General features: G+C 45.9%; 1 protein-coding gene across 22 annotated transcripts in view; it reads left to right on the top strand.

Annotated features, from left to right (window-relative positions):
* PTK2 (protein tyrosine kinase 2) overlaps window positions 1–20803 on the top strand; it is a 1463565-nt gene that overhangs the window by 1435475 nt on the left and 7287 nt on the right. For all 22 annotated transcript variants that reach the window (XM_069621702.1, XM_069621703.1, XM_069621697.1 and 19 more), the window contains one exon: window positions 8560–8715. In XM_069621702.1, the coding sequence (XP_069477803.1) occupies window positions 8560–8715 (156 nt within the window). The remainder of the gene's footprint in view (window positions 1–8559; window positions 8716–20803) is intronic.

The following is a 20803-nucleotide window of genomic DNA, read 5'->3' as shown; positions in this document are numbered from 1 at the left end:
TAAAAAGTTATTTATGTACTGCATTTTATTCCACCTTGCATTTCCTTGAAACCATCAAGCATTTTCAGCTACCTCATCCTCTACACTACTCCTAAGTAACCAAATCAGTGTACCCCTGTAACATTATCCATTGTTGATCACGGTCGTATTCTGAAGTGTGATATCAGTTATCTATTTATAAAGTGTGATATGGATATATATTGTTGAATTGTCCAAATAAACCTGTTAATTTGCAAAACAAACCTACTTCTTGGCTCAGTGGGGTTGGGGGGACTCTAAAAGGGGGGTGTTATACAAGGGTTGTCATCCAGAGTACTGAACTGGATCTAAAAATACATCAATAAGGGTTTTCCTCAGCATCCCAGACTAGGCATTGACTTAGCTGTAGTGTTTATTGAATATCGCTTACAGGTGAGACACCTTCAGGTTTCTCACAATATGTACTATGTTGAACTTTAAACAGATTCTGTGAGATTTTGTTTGAGGTTACTAGTCTTCCACCTAAAAGGAGCAAGATTCTTTACAAAACATTTCTTTCTATTAACATACATTATGTTAAAATAAAATACACCACATAATATATTTACACTCTGAAAATGTCTTCCTTTACGCTAGTTGGCTGTTAAAAAATTATCTAGGTTAGATCAGTACTCTAAAGTTGTGGGTTCTAGATGTGTGCTGTAGTGTAAATTAAGGTTTGATTTGTGTTGAATGGACTTTGTTCTTAATATTGGGTAGTCTCCTGGCAGCCAAGGTACAAAGGTTGGAGATTAGATCTCTCAGCTATCAAGGTTCTGGAACTCTCACTGTACCTCAACCTTACTATGTGGCGTTCTCTTGTGAAAAGCACATGCAATCTGCACCACCTCTATTGTGCTCTGTAGCTGACTTTTAGCATCTTGCAAACATCTTTACCAAGATGCACATTTTACTGTATGAGACTTGCAATGACGGTGAAATTAAAATTGCAAAGAAAATGTGCCGATAAGCCCTTTTAAGCCCACTAGAATTATCAGGCAGTCCCCAATGGTGTCTGCATTAAGTATTGGAAGCCTCTTGGGGAGCAAACAAGCTATTTGCCTTTAAAGCTTGACTCAGGGCGCGAAAAACATTTTGGTCAAATGCTTTATTAAATAAATGTAAATTGTAAAGTGTTCAATAATAGCAATTGTTACTTTTGAAAAATGGCACGGGTCAGTAAGTTGACCCTGTCAGGAGGGATGGGGGAGCCCTTTCGGCCTGAGGTGGGAGGCCTACCAGGGTGGAAGCCAGAGCCAGTCCTACCCCAGAGCGAAAAAGCGGCAGTTGTGAGGGCCCCAGTCCCACAATTATAATGAACAGGGAGAAGACACTGATGTCTATCCAAACTCAATCAAGGGAGAGTAGCCGAGCAGTAAGGCTTATAGTTAGAAGGGTGTGAGTGGTCTAGGGCTACAGTGAGACACACACAGAACACTCCAATAATTCCAGTTAGACAGGACATGTGCAAAAACATACAATGAATGATTAGGCCTTTAAATGCATTATAAGCAGTGAAAAACCCACGGTAAGTATAATCACACATCTACTATCATATACATATATACATTCCCTATACTAATTTAAAAAAACACTTTACCTTTTAAAACAGTTCTAATCCCACCGCTCTAGGGAAGGCCAGTGGGGATGCTTTACCAGACCACCACTGATCGTAGTCGGGCAAGGGATAGAGAGACCGTATTAGGGCTTTACTCCCATTAAGCACCATCGCGGAAGAAGAGCGTTGGTATAAGTATGCAAACTCACCCCTCACTCCGACTTCTTCAGCAGCCAGTTCAAGGGTTCCTCAATCCGCTGGACCCACTTACATTTATGCTTTGTCCATTTGACTGAGGTCCTTAGGCCTCAGGGTCACTTTCGGTATCGGCATTGGGTCCAGTTAGTCGGTGGTTCCGGACGTTGACAAGACAGTTCTGGAGATTGGATGGCTGGACACCCTTGGCACGACAGCACTGAGCGGGCAACTTCAAGGAACCTCCAGGACACGAAGAAGGCAGGTTTCAGCGGGAGTCACAGCGGTTAGTCAACGACAGGTGATCCTTGCAGACAAAACAAAGGAGCAGGCCCTGCACCGCTTCTCTGCTGTCCAAATGGCTGAGACCACAGGCACAGGCCTCTTGTCTGACAAGTTGAAGATATTCAGAGTTCCAAGACTGAACTCTGAATGGCAACCGCAGCAGTGAGGTATCCCAAGCGAGAGCTGTTCAGTCCAGCAGGTGGTCCAGGCACAGTTAAGAAGGCTCACCAGGAACAGATCCCGGCGGCATTGAGGCCAATACAAATGAATTCAAAATCTGTGCAAAGCTTACCTTTGATCTGCTGGAAATGTCAAACATGGTCTGCCCTATTCCTCACCCAGCTTCCAGGGGGACATGTCATTCTCATCAAAGGTATATTGTCTAGAATATTGGAGTGTTGCACTGATTTATCTACCCAGGGTTCCTCGCTTGATTTGTTCAGGGCACAGCACCGCTTCATTTGATGCTCTTCCAGCGACACTCAAGCTAGGTGTCAAAAGGTCCAGAATGGTGGTGACGGCATACCAGCCACCAGGAAACTCTGCTTACCTTTTCCACGGAATGGCTGAAGCCGAGTCATTTGAGCCCTAAATATATTCTTAAATGATGCTTGAAGCAAGTGTGCTAGGCCTCCTCAGAAATCACAACCATGCCCTTTGACAACTCTTTCAGTCGGCACGTAAGATCGCCCACATTCTTGACGTGCTCTTCATTTGGAAGGTATCCTCTTAGTCAATTTGTGCAATTCCAGTTTGTATTGAACATAAATGGATCCCTCGTGAGATAATTCTTAGCCAATCCCTCCACACACTATTGCCATGTAATGTCCCTGAGAGGATTCCATGAGACATCGCTGGGCCTAATTTCCCCTATGATTGATCTTGGAGTCTTGGACTATAGCCAGGAATGTGCTCCGATGGTGCTACTGTGAAAGGTGATGTTCTCGTGTCTGCTCCATTGCCTTCTGCCTGCTCCACTCCCACACCTCCAAGAGAATTGTAGTTCCATATCGCGCATTATAAATAAAACTAAAATAAGCGTTCTTCGTGTACATTGTTATCCCTTCCAGCTCACAATGTACATTGAGTCTTTATTTTGTTTTTAAGGGGTGTGCCACCCAGTAGTCGGTCTGAACAGAGTCCATTTGACCGTTTTACAAAAAACTGTTTATGGCAAAAGCTGAGCCAGTTCTTTTGAAGTTGCCAATCTTCAGAATATTTGAAAGCTGAGAACATCTCTTTTTCTAGATAGAGTTCACGTTTTCTCGGTGCTTGATTGGTGTGGAAAATAGCACAGGCTATTTGTAATGCAACTTGCTTCACTTATCAATTGTAAATCATTGTACACTTCATGGGATCAGAATGAGCTGGGATTTGCAGGGAGGGAAATGGCTTTTTTTCCTTGGTGGCTACGAAGCCGTGGCCCCGAATAAGCTTCCAATGCAAGGTCACGTTAATTAGTCGTTCTCCTGTACTCCTCCAGCATTCCAGTTTTCTTTGCTTTGGGTGTTGCACATGTTGACAATGGAGGAAATGTGACAGAGAAGTAACAAAAAGATGCTCACATTGTAATAGCAAAGATACTCTTCGTTCTTTGTTCCCGCCACTGCGTCATCAGGCCTCCATTTCCTCAGCTCACAGCCACTTCAAGTTCTCTGCTGGCCTGCATTTGTAAAGATGCTGAGAAGGAAGGGTGTAGGGAGTCTGGGGAAGTCCAGGATTGTGAGGACATGCACGCATGAGGTGGCATTGTGCCCACCTGGCATGAAAATGGCACTCCAATGACAGTACCGTGGTTTCTACACAGGTGAGTAACGTTTTCTTTTCCAGTGATATTCCTGTAGGCTCTACAGATGTGTTGGACCACAAATCCCACCAGTCCTAGATGGCATTGGCATGGTGATGGATCATGGGGGTTGCAGTCTAAAAGATCTGCAGAGCTGCAGGTTGCAGAACCCTGCGTGTAACAGGTGTGTGAATAGCGTCCTCGCTGAGCCTCTGAATTGAAGAAACGCCACAAAATGTCCGCACATAGGGTAAGCCAGCGTCCCGTTCAAAGCCCGGGCTAGTCGGCCTCTATCTGGAAAACAACCTGTTTTGCTCTACTATGGCTCTGAGTTCATCAATGGGATTACAAAAGATGAGCTTTTAATTAAAAAACAAAATGTTCGAAATGTTTTAACATGTCAGAGTTCGGTGTTTAGAAATAGGAATATCTTGTGCACCATTTCAGTAGCAGAAGAGTTGATGGGTTATTTTTAAAATGTCAGGATATTCTCAAATCCGTAAAAAACACAAACGAGTTTAGTTTCTACACATTTGACCCCACCACTATCTGGCCACTCTTTCACAAAGTCCAAGTGCTGAATGCTTTAACATGCATCACACGTTGCCTTATTCTGCACAGCTTTGCATGTTGCCTCGATGTTATCTTGCATAAAGAGTCCTGTGTGTGCACGGCAAAGCTCTTTGCATAGTGGCTGGTGCGTGATGGAGATTTGCAACTGTTCCGCTTTCTTAACCAACAGAATGACAGCTAACATTCCTTCACGTGGATGCTTTATTTTTGATATGCTTTGATTTGTTGCTGCGCATTATTGTTTGCTAGATGTATTAATGTTGTGTTTCTTTTTTCCCTTTCCTCTGGTAAATTCCTATAACCTCCCCTCTCCTTTCGTTCGACACTAGCCATGGCGGGTAAGCACATTACATGTGTGTCTGTATACCATTATTAGAAATCACCATAGTTTGTATGTGCTCTTCTCATAACTAAACGACGTGCCACACAAGCACAAGGCATTGTTATGATTGTACACATTTTAGCTTAAAGTTGTCCTACACTCTGCTGTTAACACGTACTTAAATAACCCTCTACAAAAGCAATCATGAATGTTAAACCATATTTCATTAACAGGTAGGTGATGTGAGATCTACCCTCATCAAGTGAAAGGTATGGTGCATGTCCGACTTGACATCTACAGAAATGTACTTTTAAGATGTCTTATTCTACAAGAATAAGGCGATGCCCAAACCTCTGCGCTTTAACCATGAAACTGGGAGAAATCTTGGTGGTTCTTGTTGGATGGAAGATTTTTTAGGGTCATTTATCAAGGACATGCCTATGGACGATGGTCAAGAAACCAAAGACTGAAGGCTTGGAGTGTTACCAAAACGCAGCAGTGTAGTGTGTTGGCCCCTCCGTACACTAATGCGCCCAAAGTGCAGCTGATTTGCTGTTTTCATGAACTACTTGCCATTCCTTGGCATGCTGTGCAAGAGCATGTCTGAACTCGGTTAGACACGTCTCTGCCCTTGTGTTTTGGCGCTGTTGTGATAGGCGGGCAAGCTCCTACAATGATCCTGGCAATGTCCACAGCAATCCTTATTCCTTGCACCTCTGTACTTGCTTGGAATATTTTATTTCCCTCGAGATTCAGATCAGCCTGCATTGAAATAGGCCTTTATATGACGCCTTTTGCACCATAGAGGTTTCCTGGCACTGAATAATATACCCTGTTTATACTGTCAACCTTATGAATTGCATTCAACAGATAGGCTCACTCGAAATGTATGGCGATATTATTTCCAACCCAAGCCACTCCACCCCTCCACATGAACACTCAGTGCATAAATTCAACGGATCATGAACAAGATCGAGCCCTGTCTCTTTCCTGTTGACCCTTTCCCAACTTAACCAGTATAGTGAATTCATCTCACCTCCCAGTCGCTCTCCGAATGAGTATTGTGCTACTTAGTGAGGTCTTGTTTGAAAGTATCCTCATTACATCCTGCGGTTCTTGACTTTATAGGTAACCTCTTCCTACTCCTCATCCTCCTCTCCTCCTACCCATCCTTTGGATCAAAAGATCTAGAGAAATGGTGGCTGGTGCACACCTTCTGACAGTCACTTGTCTGGTGAACACAGCATGGTCTTATTGGTAGTTCACAGTACTGACCTGGGTTCTGCCAGAGATGGCCTGCATTGTGTGCACATTCAAGTATCTGCAGTAATGTTGTGATATGCTAGGCCACATTTGCAAAGTGCAAGGTTTGCCATTTTAATGGCCTCTGCTCGATGATTGCTATCTTGATGGGTGAGTAAAATATCCTTTTGGAGTGAGTACCCCAGGGGAGTTTCCCAAAGGGTGAGCAGTAGCTGCAAATTCCTCAAGAACCAAGAGTGGATGGCAGGGCTTGATAACTCATGGTGGTCAGGCTTTGAAGCCTGAATGTCATTGGAGTCTCCCGCTGGTCACGCACTTGAGCCTTACATGACTAATGGTTGTTGTGAGTTAATCCATCACGGTTGGAGCAGAGTGTGGGGCCCTCTTTACTCCTGCATTCACGGCCCTATACATTCCTTTTACCACATGCCTTTACTTCTTTTGCTTTTCACATCTTCTAACATTCACTTCTTCATTACAGGGGGATACTCCTGTAACCCCCCCCCCCTCCCTTTTTCTCACCCATGTGCTTCACTCTACTTTCTCCTTGACCCCTACCCTAACCTTGCCATATATATTGCCACCCTGGCAATGTAAAGATGCAGATGAAGTAAAGGTAAGAAGAAGTAAATACATGACAAAGTAAACGGCTCTCCTACATTCACTTCCTTAGACAAGTGTAGAAATGTTTTAGGTGAAGTAAAGGGGCGATATCATCCAGGACCATCTGCCAAAGCTGATGAGGCAGTACACTGCAGCAGCACCAGAGGAGGTAAGAGGGCACTCACCCGAAGCAGGGCCGGCCTAAGGCAGGGCCAGTCTCTGCCATTGCCAATCCTCATCTCAAAGCCTTATGCAGCAGCTTCCAAGGAGAGTCAATACAAGATTGCTGCACTCCTGTACACACAGATGGCTGCTGCCGCACGGCTCTAAGGTGTATAATAGTGCATGAGGAGGAGGAGCGCTCTTCACAAGCTGCCATCTTACAGCTGGTGCCTAGCGACGGGCGGCCATGCTTAAAATATCAGCGCGCTTCTACTCTGGAGGAGAGCCCGTTATGAGCAGTAGTTTGAATCCAACTTGTCAACTTCTCTGACAGGGCCTGTGACGATGTTCGTGAAAGCGGCCGTTGCCTTTCAGATACATTTGTAAATGTCGAAATTATGTTCCCACTAACTAATAATTTAAGAATCGAAAATGCACCAGAATGACTAAAGTGCAGTTTCAAGACTGTTAAACATATGTGATAGTAACGTCATGATTTCACTCGCGTGTCTTTCTTTCCGACCTCCCCTCCCCGAAGCCCCGATTTCTTGCTAAGCCTTGACCGCCGTCTGCTCTACCTCCACACCATCACAGACACTTCGACCTTCTTAGTGTAAAAGCCCTTCTTCCTTCATAGAACTACCTGCTTTCACCCTCCTAACCGTTCCACTAAGACCACCCTTCAATTCCTCATTTTTCATTTTCTGTCATAAGGCATCGCTTTGACTTAAACTGCTCTTGACTGTGTTTTTATAACTCAGTTTATCTTTGCTATCATTGGCTGGCTCCCCGCCAATGGTGCTAATCGGGTGGCTAGGGACGCGACATGCATCTTCCAAGCCACCAGATGTACGCTTCCCCACCACCATCGGACGGCTTTTTAACTAATCCCCCCTCCCCTCATTGCGAAGGCGCCGCATTCTGGTCTGCCGCTGCTTCCTCTGCATGCGTAAGACCACAATGGAAAGGGAAGAGTGGCTCTGTACGGAGCGCTGCCTTGCCTTTACATGGCGGCCCTCTTTGTCCAGTCTTTTCGTTCCATGAACGCCACGCCATGAAGCAACCCATTCACAGAGCAAACATACTTTAGCACCCGACCCATGGGTTGGGACGGGCTTAATTTAATGGCGTTAAGCACTCATTCCAAGGGGTGGAACGGGTAGTAACGTCCGGGCTGTTATCCCCGTTCCAGCCCTTGGAACGGGTGTTTAACGCCATATTAAAGGCAAAGTAATTGCTCATACAAGGTGGTGTCTAGAAATTCAGGGATCGAATTTGAAGGCCTTTTAAAGTTGTATCTGACTTCCTCTTACATGGTAAGGGTGCTTTGATCTGATGTACTTTATAACTTAATAGAGGGACTTACCTACTAACATACTTGTGGCTTTAGTACGTTCTTTAATATTACAGTATACCCTGGATTCGAATCTGTAAAGTATGTCATTATTCTTAAAATATTTTAAAAATATTAACTTTATTTTAAAGACTACATTGTTGCAGTTTTGGCCGCATTTTTGGGCATTCGTGTATTTATTTTGGTTAACTTGTGGCTGTGGAAATCGAAATTATCACACCATTAATAAAAGCAAGTAAAACATATTTGGATTTTCGTAGACGTCCCACCTTTAAATGATATCCACAACCTCTTCTTTTCAGTCTGTTTTCTGCAGTCTTAACCCTCCACCCCCGTTAATTGTGTGTGTTTTACTGTGTAGCGTTTTAATTGATGCTGAACAGCGCCATCTAGTGGAAAACAAGAAATACAATATGGTTCTGTCTTGTTTGTCCTTTTAGCTTCAGCCCCAGGAAATAAGCCCGCCACCTACTGCAAACTTGGATCGGACCAACGACAAAGTGTACGAGAATGTGACCGGGTTGGTGAAGGCAGTGATAGAAATGTCCAGTAGAATCCAGCCGGCGCCTCCAGAGGAGTATGTGCCGATGGTGAAGGTAAGTCTTTGCTTTTGCTTATCTGCCAAGTTTCGAATTAATCATAACCACTCAGGACTTCTCCCCACATCCCTCTGTTCAATTGTTATTTAGCACGTGGTGACTGCTGCTCCTGCAGTCGTGACACAGATTAGGAGGGTTCAGAGAGGGGGGGGCAAAAAGCGAATTCCCAGTAGTCATGATTAATTCAAAGCTTTCCATCTTTAAATGGTTTGTATTGATAGTGAGTCGCCATGAGTGGGTATTCTCAGACATGGGCCTCATGATCACTGTCTATAGGGTCTTAAGCTGCCCTTGGCTGATGAGCACAATATATTTGCATTTTCCTTTGTTCCCGTGCAGAGTGGCCTTGGACTGTACCCGTTGGTGGCGGGGCGTATGCCTGGTCACCTTGATTAATGACGCGCATGGACATGATGGGCTCATGATTACATCTGTGATTTCCCTCCATCACTTTTTGGTATCCATGGGTATTCTCCCTAAGTGGGATCTTTAGCCATAACTGGGACCCTTGCTCACCATGCACATGAAATCAAACTTCACCTTGCTACTAAGGACCTACAAGAGCAACATATATCTAGGTGTATTTGTGGTCCAATACACGTGCGGGGGAGGGGATGGGGGGTGCCTGTTGGTAGCATGATCAAATCAAAATAGACTGTGACCAGAAGTATTGTCAGTGATTATGATTCATGTACAGCTTTTTATCTTTCCCTTCGTAGTGTGTATTCTATCTGGTTGCATTTGGTGAGCCAGATTGTCTGGACAGGATTCAGTTGCAGCGAGGTGTCTGTATGTTGAAAGTGTGACTGCACTCTACTGTCTCATGAAAACAAGATGGCACAGACACCCTGTATATGACATTGAGTGGCATTAGAGGATGGCAATGAGTAAGACACGACAGTGTTCCTTAATAGTTGTGCCAAGCATGGTTCAAAGGCTTTCTTCAGCTTTGTTTCACAGAACTAGTGACAAGAGGTGAACGATTTTTTTTTTGTTTTTTGTTTTTTTTATCAAGAAACAAGCTTGGTTTCCTCCTATCCCATGCATCGTACCATCCAGTGATTTTAAAATAACATTTCATAGTTCTCTATTGTCCCATCCTACAAGATCATTGGGGGTGTTTGGTTTCTTTTCTCTGTGATGTTTACAGTTTTATCTATTTTTGAAAAATAGGTTATATTATTCTTCATTTTCTTTTCCCAAAGTATTAAAATTGTATTCATGATCTGTGATGATTATCTCCCAGTGCAGCTGCTCTTCGAGGGCTAAAAGTGCACCGGCAGCAGCTCTGCCCGACTCCACAACACTCCACGCACCAGACATGTCACGCCTGTGTATACATGTAATATAGGAACAGCACCGTGACATCGAATGTTTTTATCTGCACACTCTGTTCACTTTTAGGAGCACCACTCTTAAAACGGGTTAGATTTTCTCAACTTCTTTGGCATCTTGCGCTTTGGTTTTCGACACAATGCTGAATATGCCAAAGTCCTCGGGTTTCAAACTCCGCGTAGATTGCGGATGCCAAGTTTCGAATCTTTTACTGTCTTGGTGAAGACCACAACACACAGGATAGCGCATCAAGTCAATTGATGCACCCGGTGGCGCTTCGTGAACGAGAGGTCAAACTCTTTACCTTCCTCCACAAGGAAAAAGGTGATAAGCGGATCCATTGGAGTACCCCGGATGGACCCCAGTCCAAAAGGACATGAAAAAGAAGCACGGCAAGAGGTCGCGTGTGTGTGGCGATGGGGTTTGCGGGGAGCGGTGCAGACCAGTACGGAACATAGCTCCACTACTTGTTTTCGTACACTTCGACAACTGCGCCATAGCAGTCTATGGAGGGAATGGTGCAAAAAGAAAATCTTTCCTAACACTTCACCAGAGGGTTTGGTAGTCCAGGCCATTATGACAAACTTTAAGACCACTTCCTTTGCATCTTGGCCCCCTGACAGGGAAAGCAAGATTTTTGGCTGTTCCATTTTAGTCTCCGGTGTGTGACACTTTATGTGCCCTGGCCAAGTTCTCCTTCAGCCTGTGGTCGGTCATGGCGTCCGAGCACATTCCTGAATGTGAGATGCGTGACAGCTTTGAGACCCATATAAGGGATGGCAAGGAAGACTCCAAACAGATATTGCAATCTGGATATTGCAGTCTGTTCAGTAAGAACAATGGCCACAAGCACGGTCTGTGCAGATTCTCTTGCCCCAGGACATCCAGTTTTTCCACGGAGGACACATCAATCTGCTGGTGCTGAGAGCAATCAGCCTGGCCATGGTTGCTTATTACACAGCTTCGCTCTCCGGCCGTATAATGAACGATCAATGGGACAAGTGTGGATGGGTCTTAAATTTAAAAAATTGTTTTAAAAAAAACATTTAAAAAAGACTGATTTAGAAAGACCGCTCTGTGCTGGCACAGAGCGTTCTTTCTCCAGCATTGGATCTTTCATGGATTCACATGCTTAGAATATTCCCCGTCGTCAGCCTGGGACCCCTCGCTACACATATATAGCCTTTTCCTATAGGAAAACTTCCGACACTTTTGTGTCCTATCTACGTCCTTTTAGGACCCGCCTACGCATGCTCCGTAGGCCGTCCCAGTATAAGAGGCCCGCCCCCGCGGCTCCCCTTCAGATTTCAACCGTCTCCAAAGTAGTGGGATCTCCTCGCGTTGTCTTACTATTTTGTACAAGGTTGTATACCTGGAGTTGGAGTTAGAGAAAATGTCCTCCATGTCAGGAAAAGCGCTGTTCCGTCCATGCGCGACGTGCGGCTTGAAAAAAGTTGACGAGGGGGACGGGCATATGGATTGTATATATTGCCTCCACCCTCATCATTCGGCGGATAACTGCAACATATGCAAAGGGTTTTCTCAAAAAACCCTCAAAGACCGGAGTCGACGGCTGGTGGCATGGCTGAATGATGGAGCGGGGGCATACCCCCCTTCGGAGGTAGGCTCCACACAATCGGCGAAAACATCACGCCGCGCTACCTTGTCGGAACCACTGACGAAGAAATCTCGACCGGAAAAAGAGTCATCTGGGAGTCACTCAGACTCCTCGTCAAAGAAATCATCTTCATCAAAAAAGCATGAAAAGGAAAGGAAATCCTCCTCGGGCGATAATCGTAGATCGACCACGAGTCGAGAGTCGAGTAAAAGCAGGCCAAGTGTGGAAAAGGCGGGACCGCCTAAACCACCTGCTAAGTCACCGTCGTCGACGGCGGTCTAGTCATCGGCCTCCACCCTGCCACTAACGCAGGTGGCATCCACCGTCCCACCGACAACGGCGGCGACGATGGCCTCGTCGACGGGGGTTCTACAGGAGGCCTGAAGTTTTTGATCCGATCCCCCCGGATACTTTACTGCAAGAACAGGCTGTGTCGCTGTCCTCGGAAGACGTGAACGAGAGAATAGCTGGCCCAGCAGACCTAGGGCTACAAGTGGCTGACAAGTCGTCGACGAGGGGATCCGGTATACCGGCATCTGCCCCTCTCCTCAATCCTCAATCTGTTTTGTCGTTAGAAATTCTGTCCACGCTTCAGTCCTTGCTACAGTCGTTGGACCAGAGACTACCTCAGGCAAACCTGCCACAGTCACCCGTCGACGAGCCGGGCCCGTCCCGTCCACCGACGCACCTACCACGCCAATCTCAGCACTGGCACAAGAGGAAGATGAGCTGCCAGATTCGGAGTCTGACAGGGGAGCCATGTCGGATATCTCATCATCCCCCTCCAGGGATCCAACCTGGGAGTCAGAGGTGGAGTTGGAAACCCCTAGAAGCCCAGCTCACCCGTCCCCTCCGGACGACATTGCATCATTCCATTCTATGATGGAGAAGGCGTGCAAAGAATTTGGTTTATCCCAGGAAGAACAGAAAAAGGACTGTTTTTTTGTTCGACCACATGGGTAAGAGAAGGAGGTCTGTGTTCTCAATACCAATACTAGACCACGTGTGGAAGGAGGGGTTGCAGACAATGCGTCACCCTTTTTCAGAGCCGGCAGTGAAAGGACGCCTCGAGAAAAAGTTTAAGGCTCCAGAGTCTACCCTCAAGTGTTTATCCTCCCAACCAACGCCAGACTCTGTGGTGTCGGCGGCAGCGGCGAGGAAGGCGAAGGCCCAGCACAAGTGCACGACTCCACCTGAAAACGAGGCGAGACGCCAGGATGCCTTTGGCAAAAAAGTGCTATCCGTGGGTGCAACCACAGTAAAGGCCGCAAACTCTCTGGCAATTGTAGCCAGATACGACAGGGAGATGTGGCACAGGCTAGCTCCGTTGCTTGATCATCTTCCGGAAGAGCATAGGAAAGCAGCAATGTTACTTGTCCGAGAGGGTGAGGAAGCCTCAAATCACGCAATAAACATCGCGGTGGACCTCGCTGAGTCAGGCTTCAAGCAAGTCAATAATGGGGTCGTATTACGACGACAGTCATGGCTTAAGTGTACCTACCTCAGGCCAGAGGTACAATACAAAGTTTTAGATATGCCCTTTGAGGGAGACCTTCTTTTCGGGGAGAAGGTGGACGAAGCCCTAAAGGGAATGAAGGAGGGCTCGGACACGGCACGTTCATTGGGTGCCCTCCAGAGTGGCCGCAGCTACAAGTCTTTTCGTCCCTTTAGAGGAGCTTCAGGTAATTCCAGATTCTCTGCGTCTGGAGACAGATCCTTTGGCAGATCGGCTTACCCCTCCCAGGGATACAGACGTGCTTCCCAAACGGCAAACCGACGCTGTGATTTCCAGACGTCCAGGAAAAGACCATCATATCCGTCGTCGTCGAGAGACAAGCAAAATAAAGATCAGCAGTGACATACAACGCACTGTTCTGGGGGGGAAGAGTGTCAGCATATGTCGACGAATGGGAACGAATAACGACGGATCAATGGGTGCTGGACACTATAAGAAACGGACACACTCTACAATTCAAACACAGCCGTCCGGACATTCCACCTGCGTTCACTGCTCATTCCCATCTGAAGATACTGCAACAAGAGTTAACACTCATGTTAGCGAAGGGCGTGATAGAATTAGTTCCAACATCACAGAGAGGTCAAGGGGTCTACTCGAGATATTTCGTCGTAAAAAAGCCAAACGGCAAATGGCGTCCCATTTTAGACTTGCGCATTCTCAACAAGTCTTTAAAGAGCCTAAAATTCAAGATGCTCACTCTGCAGGAGGCACGGTTTGAGACCCAGTTAGGGCTAGTGAAACCGTCTCTCGACAGAACCTCAAGACTCAATCAGCAAGCGAGCCGACTACGGCGAAACACCAGGCTCTCAGTGAGAAAATACGTTTCGGTCCTAGGGGCCATGGCATCCTGCATCCATCTGGTGGAAAACTGTCGCCTATTCATGAGGCCAGTCCAGGAAATCCTCGCGGACCGATGGACGCAGGCTCAAGGATCGTGGTCAGACAAGATAACCATCGACAACGACAAGCTGCTTCAGACCCTTCAGTGGTGGCAGAGTTTCCACAATCTGAGCAACGGTGTACCCCTACAGGAACCGGAGTTTCTGCGAACCATAGTCACGGATGCGTCCCTAACCGGATGGGGAGCTCACATGGGTACTCTCCAAACGCAAGGTCGCTGGTCTCCAACGGAGTCACTCCTACACATAAACGTGTTAGAGCTCAGAGCAGTACGATGGGCCTTGAAGGCATTCCTACCACACATCAAGGGTTCGCGAGTACGAGTACTGACCGACAATACAACGGCCATGTTTTATCTGAGGAAACAAGGAGGGACGCGATCAAGAACTCTTTCCATAGAAGCCCAGAAAACATGGCATTGGGCATTAAAGGACGACATTTCCATTGTGGCTCACCACCTCCCAGGAGTGAGGAACTCCCAAGCAGACTCCCTCAGCAGAAGCATGGCCCAGATACACGAGTGGGAAATGGACACAGTTCACCTGATGAAAGTGTTCGAGAAATGGGGTCACCCCCCTCTGGACGCCTTCGCGACCAAAGACGACAAGAAATGCAATTCACAAGCAGATGGCCTCAAGAGGGTTCCATGGGGGAGGCATTCTCCTTCCCATGGAAGGACATGTTCCTTTATGCTTTTCCCCCGTTCCTCCTCATAAGGAGGACAATACAGTGGATACGCAGATACAATTGCCGGGTAATTCTAGTTGCACCATACTGGCCAAGGCAACCGTGGTTCTCCGACCTGCTTCACCTGTCGCTGGAACATCCCATAGCGTTTCCGAGAGTCCCAAACCTACTATCCCAGGACAAAGGCATGGTGTGGCATCACGACCCAAACAGTCTCAACCTTGCAGCCTGGCTTCTGACTTTTCAGAGTTCGGTGCTTTAGACGTTTCGGAGGATTGTCAAAACATTCTGCAGGCGGCTCGAGCCCCTTCTACAAACAAATCTTACTCCTATAAGTGGCGGAGGTTCTGTGAATGGTGTAGAGGACAACAAGGCCTACAACCGTTGTTGGTGACGCCGGAACAAGTTCTACCTTACCTGCTCCTCTTGGCGGAGAGGGGGTTATCCTTCACATTGATAAAGGTGCACCTGACGGCCATCTCAAGGTTCACGAGGAAGAGGCAGTCGTCTCCTCTATTTAGCGACAGACTTGTAAAACACTTCATGAGGGGTTTATTTCGAGTTTTTCCCCCGGTAAAACGTTTCCCCCCAACTTGGAGTCTCAACACAGTGTTGGCAGGCTTAATGAAACCGCCTTTTGAGCCTATGGCCACGTCCGACATAAAATTCATTTCGTGGAAGTTGGAATTCTTGATTGCTATCACATCAGCTAGGAGAATCTCGGAACTGCAAGCGCTGGTCGTAGACCCGCCATACCTAAGGACAGTGGTCCTGGCAACTAATCCTACGTTCGTCCCAAAGGTTCCGACAGTGTATCACAAACACTCGTCCATTGTTCTCCCTACTTTCTTCGCCACACCATCATCGACAGCAGAAAAAGCTCTTCATACCCTGGACGTTAAGAGGGTTCTGAAATTTTACCTGCATCGTACACAGGAACTCAGGTCTACTCGACAACTGTTCATCGCATATGGTCCGTCGACGAGAGGAAAAGCAATCTCTAAACACTGATTGGCTCAATGGGTCTCATCGACGATTGCGTTTTGTCACTCCAAGGCCGGAAGGCCACTGCAAGGACATCCTAGAGCCCATTCTACAAGATCAATGTCCTCCTCAGCAGCTCTATGGGCAGGAATTCCGCTGACGGACATATGCCAAGCTGCGGCATGGTCAGTGCCCCACACGTTTACCCGCCACTACTGCCTTGCCAGGCAGCAGGCGGACGAGGTGCAGATGGGAAGAGCTGTCCTGCGCCATCTGTTTCAGTAAGGTAAGCTCCACGCTGTGGAGAATCTGTTTTCTACCTTTTTGATGACAGTATACTTTATGTGGGTAAGGTTATATGAGTTAACTTATTCCTACTGTACATATGCATTGTGTAGTATGGTGAGGGTATATTACATTACAGTCTCACCGCCGTCTCAGGTGTTCCTGCTATACAATCTATTCTAAGCATGTGAATCCATGAAAGATCCAATGCTGGAGAAGGGAATAGTTTCTTACCTGTAACTCCATTTCTCCAGCATTGGTATCTTTCATGGATTCACATGCGCCCGCCAACCTCCCCGGAATGCAATGTATTTGATTGATAAGTTTAACCCTTCCTACTTTGGAGGGGCCGAAATCTGAAGGGAGCCGCGGGGGCGGGCCTCTTATACTGGGACGGCCTACGGAGCATGCGTAGGCGGGTCCTAAAAGGACGTAGATAGGACACAAAAGTGTCGGAAGTTTTCCTATAGGAAAAGGCTATATATGTGTACCGAGGGGTCCCGGTCTGACGACGGGGAATATTCTAAGCATGTGAATCCATGAAAGATACCAATGCTGGAGAAATGGAGTTACAGGTAAGAAACTATTCCCTTCTGTCACGCCCCTCCCGCACACGAGGGCGCGCAGGTGCCGACAGGCACACCAGGTGCCGGATGCGGCGTTGGGGTAGAACGGGCAAGTGAATGTGTGTGTTTCTGTTTGTGTGTGTTTTGATACAGAGGGGCCTTAGATGGGGAGGGAGGGGGTAGGGGCTGATGTAGTGGGGTTTGGGGATTGAACCGCCCATTTTGAAGAAATCCCGCCTGAGAGGGTTGAGGAGAGGGCAAAGCAACGTAGTCTTTTCACTTTTTGTAGGCCGTCTGAAATCGGCCGAAAAGAAATCGATGTTTTTGTTAGGCGACCTACAAAAAGCAAAAATAAGACCTAGAACCGTGTGGCTGGGCCATTGCCTGGATCACCTTTGGTGAGCACTTGACGCAACTCATGGGCATCCCGGCCCTCAATCCCACGGATTAATACACACTAAATAAATGATCAGCGATGTGGATATTGAACTCAGAATAGAACATTCCAGTGGGGCTGCCTGCTTTCTCTCCTGGAAGGCATTGCTCTGTAGAGCTTAGCTCAGGTCCTTATTCTCTTAATGTGTGAAGGTTGCATTTTTCCTTACAGACCGACACCTTGTTTCATCAATTTTGTGAAAAGCCCAAGAATAGTCTGCGTAGACGTTGTGTGCAGTGTGTGGGATGTTTTTACCCATGCAGCCAAGCCCTACCATAAAACTGTGCAGTACTGGCATTGAAAACATGATGGCCAGAACTCCCCAGAGAGTGCACAGGGAAAACATGAAGAATAGGCTGCCACCCATTTTTGCCTATGTTGTGAGCACAGGAGGGCACTGCCTAAAACCACCATTGGGCTACACACACAGTAGCCTGAAACCATTGGGAATGGCAATGCTGATTGCCAAAAGCAACCCAGAATTGTGGGGAATTCATTTCATTAATGTCAAAAGGGATGCAATACTGGTGCTCACCACTATCAGAAAGTCTGCGTTTTAAAACCACCAGACTTTTGTGTAAAACTGAACAAATGAACCCAAACCAGGCCAAGGAAAGACTTGCTAAGAGGTGGATACAATGTAAAACTATATTCTGAAATGACTTGAAGGAAGTAATTATTTAATGTATATATACAAAAAATAGCTGGGGATGTCAGCAGCTTAAGTGAATTTGGGGGTAAAGCCACTAAAATCGAAATGTTTAGAATAAAAGAGTGACCTGCTTGTGAGTGTCACATAGGTTGCAATTGTTTAAATGTCATAGTTTTGAACTTAGAATCAGTGTTCTAGCTGTATGTGTAAAAATTGTAAGTTTGGGTTGAATGTAGAAAAATGGGAACTAAAGTGACATTTAGCTGAATTCTGCCTGACAACTACCCCAGACAGGAGTTGAACAGGCTCAACAACTCTTCCCAGGCCTGGCTGCATCCTGCTGCCCCTGCCAAAAGGAGATGACACCTCTCTGATTGAATTAGGGGAGTGGCACCTGGGCACTACAGGAAACTGAACAAAGCCCTGTCCTGGACTCGGGCAAATGTTATATTGGGGGGGCCGTAAAGTGGCTTCCTCTTGTGAGAAACTGGGAGGGGCAGTGCCTGTGAGGGCAAGCTGAGCTTGGGGGAAGTGGACAAACCAGAAACTCCACCATGTGTTTGGGGGAAACCACACCCCTTTGGGACAGAGCATAATTTTAAAAAAAGATGGATAATTCATAGTACGGACTTGTCAGAATTATATAAGTAATATCATTATTCTTGTGATTTTTCTGTGCACGTTTTAAGAGGTGTTAGGACCCTTTGGTGTATTCTGGGGTGTTGCTAGCGGAAAATAGGGTCTTACTCCAAATGACTGCATGTTAAAAATCTGACACTTCATCAATTAATGTCCATACTCCTTGCGCACATTTGTGTAATTTTTGGTAAATGTCCGATATTGGTAAACCGACCAAAAAGCGCAAAATGTTGTCATTTATGAATCCCAGCTCGCAGGAACATGGGGCTTGAACAGAGACCGGTCTTAATTCATCTGTAATATGTACATGTAATGTCAACCACTTGTGTATCTGGGAAATATGTATTTGAATCAAATATAGATTTGTGGGCAAATTGATCAGGGGAGGATCCTCTGACCCATAAACAGACCTCATCATGATGACAATCCATTTCCTTCCCCCAATCATGGGAGAGGGGAGAATTGGGCCAATGACAAGTAGAGAGGGGCAGGCTCAGTTATGCCACGCACACACCCACTTTCTAAACACATAAAAGCAGACAGTGCAGGACAGGTGGGGACATTCACTTTCCACTTTCTTGCGGGATGCTTTGCCGGAGACTTCAGACTTCACATCCAGAGATCCAGACTTCAAATCCATCAATCTCCAGAACCTGTAGCAGAAATTAACTCCAGAATGTGTAGCAGAAAGGCCTGAATCCACAAGCTGAATCCTCTTCAGCAGGCCTCAAAACCAACCAAACTATTCAACAGCTGGGCGAGCTGTTTGAATTTTTTGCCAAGAACTTTTGCAAGAACCTGTAGCAGTACCCAGAAAGCAGTACTGTATCCGGAACCAGAGAGAACCACAAACCAGACCGTTGTGAGCAGAACCGGTGCTTGACAGACCCAGAGAGCAGAGCTGACCCAGATAGCCGGGACTTCAGAACCACCCGCCGGAAGTCCCGTCCAACCTGACCAGACCTTGACGGCTTATTTAAAAAATATGGTGCGAGTACTCACTGTACAAAACCAATCTCTTAGTTTAAAATAATCTAATCCAAACTATTTTAGCCTATTAGAACTGCCTCCTAGAATCGTGTCATTCTGTCATTTTTAAAGCTGAAAACTGTCACCTGTCATTTTGAACTTTTAAATTTCAAATCCGAAAAACTACCTTCACAAAATCGTCCGTATCTCCGGAACCGTTTGGGCTATGAGCGAAATTTATCTCATATTATATATATATATATATATATATATATTATATCTTTTATCTTAAAGCTAAGATTCTAGGCTTTCCAACAAACCTAGAACCGACTTGCTACTCCTTATAGGGCCTCCGGAATTACGCTCGACGCACGCAATTAAATTTGCCGCGATTTTGCACAATTTCAGCCACGTGTAAAAATCAGCAGCTCCTTGCTTTCCTTTGCTAAAATTCGTTTTAACCTGCTAGTTACTCATAGAGCATTGCTAAAGTGAGCCTGAACTAATATAAACTAGATATCACCCACCCTGAATCCCCTATAGGGAATTAAAAGCCTTTTTAGCATATCTTTCACTTAATTGCAACCACATCAAAGTATCTTGCCTGTGTTAAAACTCATACCTGTTTTCCTCTAAGATTGCTAGGGGGGAACTGAATTATATTTGATTGCATTCCTGAGAACTGTGTGTCTTCTTTCTATCTCCTTATATTGCATAAGGGGGGGGGAGTAAATTGTCAAGGAAAAGTGACTACATTGTCTTTTGTTGAAGCCATATAAAGTTATTTTCTGTAATGCATTTCATTCATCATTGCGTTTCCTTGAACCATATAAAGTATTCTTTCCCACCTTATTCTTCTGTTCCTATTCATAAGTAACCAAGAACTGTGCTACTGTAGGATTACCTCTTGGTGATTACTGCTCATATTCACAAGTGTACTATCCATTATCAATTTATTTATAGAAGTGTGATATAGATATATATTGTTTAATTTTTCAAATAAACCTTTTAAATTTGCAAAACAAGCCTACTTCCTGGCTCAGTGGGGTCAAGGGGGATTCTAAGAGAGGGGTGTTATACAAAGGTTCATCATCCAGATTATAACTTGCCATAAAAATACATAAATAAGGGCTTCCCTTGGGCATCCCAGACAAGACACTGACTTAGTGGAATTGCTTGATCGGAGTCACTTACAAGTGTCACTTTAAATGCTCACTCAGCGGTCAAAGTGCACATGATTTTAAGAGTGTTCTTTGCAGTTGGCACATACACAATCAATCCTAAACATGAATGATATTGCAGTGCATGATCCCTGCAAGGTAAGTAGTGTTCATTCACATGCGATATCCTTCTATAGTGTAACATACATAGATGTCAACCCATCCCAGCAGAGTGTTGAAGCCATGCAGCTGGTCTGCGGCATGGCCCGATGAAGCGCACATTTCTAGCATGAAGCGTGTCGTTCAAACTAACACGTACATTTGAGTACATCTTC

The sequence above is a fragment of the Ambystoma mexicanum genome, chromosome 5q, assembly GCF_040938575.1.
Source record: "Ambystoma mexicanum isolate Mex_15411 chromosome 5q, UKY_AmexF1_1, whole genome shotgun sequence".
Lineage (NCBI taxonomy): Eukaryota > Metazoa > Chordata > Amphibia > Caudata > Ambystomatidae > Ambystoma > Ambystoma mexicanum.
The sequence above is the reverse complement of the archived record's forward strand: the minus strand, read 5'-3'. Positions and strand labels throughout refer to the sequence as shown.